The 6876-nt window shown below is 37.3% G+C and overlaps 1 protein-coding gene across 2 annotated transcripts; it reads right to left on the bottom strand.

The window, feature by feature from the left end:
* Positions 1-508: 508 nt before the first annotated feature.
* On the bottom strand, positions 509-3082 carry PDHA2 (pyruvate dehydrogenase E1 subunit alpha 2). 2 transcript variants are annotated; one of them, XM_078002565.1, is made up of 2 exons: positions 1309-3082; positions 656-1215 (listed from the first exon to the last, which is right to left on the bottom strand). In XM_078002565.1, exons 1-2 carry the CDS (start codon positions 1916-1918, stop codon positions 656-658), a joined length of 1170 nt encoding a protein of 389 aa, XP_077858691.1. In that variant the 5' UTR covers positions 1919-3082. The 2 variants fall into 2 exon arrangements, with proteins under 2 accessions (XP_001097880.4, XP_077858691.1); XM_001097880.5 differs by having other exon boundaries at positions 509-3082.
* Between the last annotated feature and the right edge of the window lie 3794 nt (positions 3083-6876).

The raw sequence follows: 6876 nt of genomic DNA, 5'->3' as shown, positions 1-6876 counted from the left end.
AAAAATATTGTAACAAGATACAATAATATGAAAAAAAAACCCTTATTCTTCCTCCCCTGCCCTGTTAAATATCACATATTATTGGAAAAATGGTCAGTGTTAACAAGCTTCAGCACCACATGTGCACACTGTTACACTAAACTGTATTTGTTATTACCTAATTCAAGTAAATGGTTACATATCCATAGGTGTCCTGAGTAGCTTGAAATAATCTCCTTACCTCAGGATGGAGGTTCTACATAGAAATTCATGGCAGGGAAAGCAGGAAACAACTATCTTTCTTTTAAAGAAGAGAATGTATTAAAATAGTATAAAGTTAAATCAAATGGAAATGTTATGACTAATAGTTTGGGAAGTTAAATAATCTGCTTTTCCTATTTTAGACTTATATAAGTTCAAAATAATCTTCAAGATATTCACACTGAATTATTACCTATATAGTATCTTTTAATGCAAAAATATACAGTGTAATTGAATATATCACTTTTATTGAATGTATGCCTTTCAATCTCTTTTAATAATCTCTTTAAATATATGCTTACAAGGCTTTTGTTTTATGAGTTTTATTCCTCCTTGAGTTGAGAACACAGTTTCTTAAATTTGACCATGAACATTCCATTGAGAGACTGATGATAAATTCACACTTAGCCTCCCTTTAACTGACGGACTTAAACTTGATCCATGGATTTGCACCACGAACTTCAAAAGATGAATCACTGCTGTAGATGTGATGGCCTAATTCTTCCAGACGTGGCTCAGGATCACTGATAGCAAATTGGGCAGCATCATCAATTTCTTTCTTCACCTCAGTCCCAATTTCCTTTAATTCTTCCACAGTGGCAAGCTTGCTGTTTACCATTCTATCTTGGAGAATCATTATAGGATCCCTCTTACTTCTTACTTCCTGAATTTCATCTCGTGTACGATAACTGACTCCAGGATCACTCATACTGTGTCCATGATAACGGTAGGTCTGCAGCTCCATCAGTATGGGCCCCTTTCCAGACCTACAGTAGTCAGCTGCAAATTTTGTTGCCTCACGAACACATAGAACATCCATTCCATCGACTTTTAGCCCAGGAATAAAATTGCCCCTCTTGTAGTAATCAGTGCTGGCTGCTGCTCTCTCAGCAGATGTTCCCATTGCATATAGGTTATTCTCACAGATGAAAACACAAGGTAATTTCCATAAAGCTGCCATATTGAAAGCTTCGGCTATCTGCCCCTGATTCGCAGCGCCATCGCCATATAAAGTCAAACAGATCTCATTGTTTCCCTTATATTTACAGGCCAGAGCAATGCCAGCGCCCAGGGGGCCCTGCGCGCCGACGATGCCATTGCCCCCGTAGAAGTTCTTGGTATACATATGCATCGATCCTCCTTTTCCTTTAGCACAACCTCCTCTTCTTCCCGTCAGCTCTGTGAGAATGGATCGGACAGAAAGTCCCCGAGTATAGCACATACCATGAGCCCTATAGGATGTGATGAGGTGATCCGAGGGGTTTATTCCAGCCTCAAGGCCCACGCAGCAAGCTTCCTGACCATCGCACAGGTGACAGAAACCACGAATGAATTTCTGTTTGTACAGCTGATCTGCCTTCAATTCCATGCGGCGAACAGTCAGCATCATCCTGTAGTATTTAAGCCCCTCCGCCCTAGTGAGCACTGTAGTGACGGGGGGACCCTCCTCCAACAGGTGAAGATCACATTTCTCAATTTCAAATGTAGCGTCATTTGAGGAGTTACGGGATGCCACCAGCACTCTGCGAGCTGACTTCTGGGCAACTCGCCTCAACACGCGGGAGATGAAGACGGCCAGCATTTTCTTCATGGAGTGCTGTGGATGGCGGCGGTGTCCCGTAACGACCGCAGGAAGGCGTGGCCTCGGCTCCGCGTCTCCTTCCGGTGCTCGCGTCATCGGGGCAGTGCACACGGGGGACAGAGGCAAGTCCTGCACAGCACTGGGACATGGGCCACGCAGCCTGAGCTGACTGATTTGTACAATACCTGCCAGCTGTAAAATGAAGACTAAAAGTGGTTTCCTTTTCTGGAGGACTTGGGCGAACTACAGGGCATCCTAATTAACCGCCATCATTGCTGAACCTCAATAATCTGAGTCCCTTTTCCCTGTTAAATCCTGGAGCAGTGCATCTCAAGCTTTCCCCCGAAGCATATCAAATAGAAGAAAGGAACAAACTCGGTCCCTAAGGCACACAAGAGTTCTGAGAGTTATTCCAAAGTTATTTCTTCCTACCAATATTTCTTCAACGTCTTGTTTTCGATCTTTAAAATAGGTGTGAATATTTATCCTGCTCCATAATGTGTCATATGTATTTTAAGGTAACAACAAAGCTGTAAATTATTTGTAGCTTAATTAACTTTAAAAGCAAAACAAGCATACGCACTAACAAAAACCCCTTTTAAAGAAAAGTCAGTACTGTCAAATAATATGCCACATTTATCCTAATGGCGTCTAGCACCTGTGACACTTGAAGTGGGCAGGGAGGATGTATACAAACCTAAGCCTGAGAATAACAATTTAAGCCCAGTAATAAACTTCCGTGTGGGAAAATTGGAAGCAGGGAGAGAGGGTTGAGGTGCAGATTGTGGTAAACAGTTTGTAGTTTGTGATATTCCACTTTTCCTTACTCTTTTTAATAATTCTGAATCCCTGTTTTACCTAGTTTTATCCCTGTTTTCTGACTACTTCACTTTTGTTCTTTTGTTTATTTCCTTTTTTTTTTTTCTTTTTGATTTTCTACAAAGATGTCTTTAGCAGGTTTCCATAGACTTTCAGGTGGTATTTATTTATTTTGCTTTCATTTCAATCAAACTGGACCAGCCTTAGTCTAGAAATGTGTTCATATAGTGCCTTTTTATGTGGTAACCATTAGAAAGTGTTAACTTCTTATAAAGTGACCCACCAAACAATACACGGTTTGGACTACAAGAGAGCAACAGAGTTTGCTTATGCCACTTGAAACTGTTCAATCACAAGAGAAGAGAAGCCTTAGACCAAGGGCTACAAAGATCACATATCACTTCTCTCTTTTTGTGCTTTTACCAGGAAGGCGATTTTGTGCCCCAATAAGCCAACTCTAACTAGGGATCCTGTTCTATTTAGAATATTAAGCCATTCACCTTAATGCATGCTCAGTTTTATATCCATTGCCTATTTGCAAATGATAAATTCTTACTCAAATTTCCCTATTACATGTTCAAAGCAGCTGCCTTCTCTATATCTAGTTGCAGGTGTTATTTTGGGCACTTCTTTTAATATTCAGGAAGAAAAGAGAAAATCGCTTGTTAAAAAGTTAAGATAACTCTTAAAACTTGATCCTCTCCCCACCTTCTGAACCCAGCCATCATAATAGGCCTCATCCTTTCACTCAGTTAAAATTCAACTGTTGGAATTCATGGTCTTGCTGTGTTGTTTGCTTCCTCTTTGATAGTCTGTCTGTCTGTGCTGTTCTCTTTCATTCCTCCAGGTATTGGAGATCTCCAGGGAGCATTATCTCCATAAGAATGAGAAAAATGACACTGCAGGAAGGAACGGTAGTGTTAATGGGTCAGTGAGTGACAGCTGAGCCTTCTCTCAGAGGTATCAGCCAGGCCAGTGCTGCCAGAAACACAAGAGCTGTACAGCAAAGTGTGCCAATTTAATCTTGTCACATGTAGCCTGGACTGCAAAGATAGAGCTCCCCTTAAAAGCCCAGTGTGTCAAGCCTAAACCCGACTCATGGCGGAAGAGAACATGCAAAGATGCTAATTGGAAAATATCAGTACTATGGGTTCCCACAGAAGATGTCCTTTAAAAAAAAATTCTCAACAGGCTCTAGTTAGTAAATAATAAAATGTGAAACTCCCATGGACCTCTTGGTCATCAGTTACCCTATATATCCTAAATTCAACTTAAAAATAGACTTCTGAAATCAAACAGTGTCAAAGCATTTCAATTAAACTGATTAATCTTGATAATGACTTTTTGACTCTTATTGCTATCCTTCCAAATCCATCTACAATTTCAAAGAAATAATGAAATTTGCAGACATCAGGGTACACGTTTATCCTGAGCTGTTGAGTTTCTCCTCTTACATGCCCCCCAGCTAGATAGGATTCATAGAGCCAATGATGCTGTTCTTTTCTTCAAATGATTTATTTTTTGTCCTGTGCTTGTTCAATACCATGTTGATTACCAAACAGAACTAAGAAGTCATCTAAGTACTCATCACTGAAATGTTGTTTGCAATTAGAATCCCCGTAAATTCTAAGATTTTAATTAACACCAAATCTCACGTTTAATCTACTTGAAATTAAAGGAAAACAGGTGAGCACTTTTATAAGGCCAATGGCAGACTTTACATTTAACTAAAAAAACCCCTATAAAAGAAGAGCAAGTGATTATAGTAGCAGTCATTCATGCCAGTGTGACAGAATTTCACATTTCATGTCTAATTGTTGATCTTACAGGGGCATTTCTGAATTTATCTTAAAAGTGTCACTCCCATTGCATCAATAACACATAGTTTTTAAATAAGAGACAAGGAAATGTGAAAAAAAAGAACAATGAGCATGTTTGAAGGATATTTACATTTCTTTAGTAATTATTGCACTTTTTCACCAAATGTTAAGTGAAGAAAACTGTTAAAGAGTGAATATTTTCTAGATAAGCAATATCAGATCTCATTATATGATTAGTGGCAGTGTATTTTTTTTTTCATAGCTCTAAGATTTGCCAATTAAGAGTGATGAGTAAGAACTTGGTGCAAAAATTATGATTTATGTATATAACTCTGAGAAGAATTTTTCCCATTTAGTATATTACTTTATCTCCCTTGGAGAAAAGACACAATGTCAGTACCATATATTTTGAAAAATAATGACAAGCGAAGTTTCTCTTTAATATTACAATAAGCAAAGCTCTTCCAGAACACTTCAGAGGCTTGGGCAAACAATATTTTTTCTTGTATAATCGTACCATATTTGAAATGTGATTAAAATAAAAATCCAGGATCATTAATTCAAAGACAAGACTTCATTGGAAATGAGAGGTAAAGTAGAAGTGCTTCTCATCCTACCCAGATAATGATGATGTGAGAAAAAGGAAGACATTGTGGGTTAATTTTTAGTAGTAACAGATGGAGTACCATCTTTATCCTGATAGATGACCAGAGTCATCTGAGTCATCATACTCCTAGTACGAAATCCACTATTTCAAGAGTTTGTGAGGGTCTAACACATATGGTAAAAGAGATCATGATGCAAAACTGTTAAATAAAACTTTCCGAACATGTTAATAAAATTTTATGTATAAACTCTGTTGTCAAGATTTACTACAGTCTAGTGTCTCAACCAGTAGAGGACTACAACATGAGTCAAGAGTTTTGAACTGATTTCTGCTCAGTATTTTGAGTTGTTTTGTAAAACCACAATCCCCATTCAAAAGAAAAACCATTAATTCAATAAACGTTTCTGACAAATCACAGCAATTTTAAGAAAGTCCAAGTCAAAGTTAAATCTATTTGCATGTTCTCCAAAAATCTTTACATTTCTTGGGCAAATCTTTTCTTTAGCAGATTTTAATTCTCACATACTTAAAACCCCATGTCTCAAATTTTTATTCTGTAAATAAACACATTTACCCCAGTAACCTGGATTTTATTATACTAGTAATAAAGTATACACAAAATATGCTAGCCAAAATGAATGCTGTATATTCAATATTGCAATGAGGGCTTCTCTCCTCTGTGCGGTGGTTTTAATACATTAGTTTTCTCTTAACTGTACCATGTTATGTTTTCTTTATATATGCCCTCCCACAACCCTTCTAATGACTTTTGGTGGAATATTAACTGTTTCTAATATCAGTATGCCCATGTAATAAAATTAGTAAGAATATTTCCTTTGACTTTGCCTCTTTGAAGAAGACCTAAGTCACTGAAGGAGATTTAAAGAGAGAGGAGGGAATATTGGCAAAAATTCAGGGCACTGCTGCCTCCTAGAAGGAAGTTTGAGCAGCACATTTGACCAACACTGACAAATCTTAAGAGAAACAGACTTTGAGGAAGATTGCTAATCATGCACCCCACTTTAAGAACCTACTGTTGACCACATCTTCAGTTTTCTTTGCCCTATCTTATGTCTAAGCTTCAGCTCAGTGTTATCTATTACATCCTAAACTTAGACCTGTATAGATTCTGTCCACATAGATTCATAGGAGATACATGTGAATATGGTCAGACATATAAGCACTTTTTTCTTGGCAAATAATATTTTTTAAATAATGAGAATGAATTTTTTGGTTATTACAAGCATTAATTTGAGACTTAAAACAACATCATAAATATTTCCCAGGTATGTGATAGAATAGACTTGCATCTCTTTCTTAGAGATAAAAAGTTAACAAAGTTTGTATCTCCAGGAAATACAGTCTGCTCATTTGACCCTCATATAGTTTAGTATCTCATTCCCAATTTCTAGAAGAAGAAACTGAGGCCAAGGAATTAGGTAAATACAAAGCTAATTTTAAAAAGTAAAATATTTATTCTTCATTTATTCATCATGTATGCACGAAGTGCCTTTCTTTTATGTATCCCATTTCTGTATTAAGTAGTAGAAGTACAATGATAACATACAATTAAATTTTCCTCTGTTTAATCCAGTTTATATGTAGGTGTTGTGTTGTGAGCTCTTCCAGATTTCCTGGCACTGCCTAGAGAAAAGGACAAATCATCACTGAAAGACAGAGGGAGGGACACATAAGCAGCTGTTATAGATACAATAAAACGAATGTATTGCATTCCAGGCAATGGTTACAATGACAGTTTGTCTTTATTAGGATCAATGATGAACAAATTAAAAATAAAGTACTGTCAA

Source organism: Macaca mulatta, chromosome 5 (assembly GCF_049350105.2).
Source record: "Macaca mulatta isolate MMU2019108-1 chromosome 5, T2T-MMU8v2.0, whole genome shotgun sequence".
NCBI classification, from domain to species: domain Eukaryota; kingdom Metazoa; phylum Chordata; class Mammalia; order Primates; family Cercopithecidae; genus Macaca; species Macaca mulatta.
The sequence above is the reverse complement of the archived record's forward strand: the minus strand, read 5'-3'. Positions and strand labels throughout refer to the sequence as shown.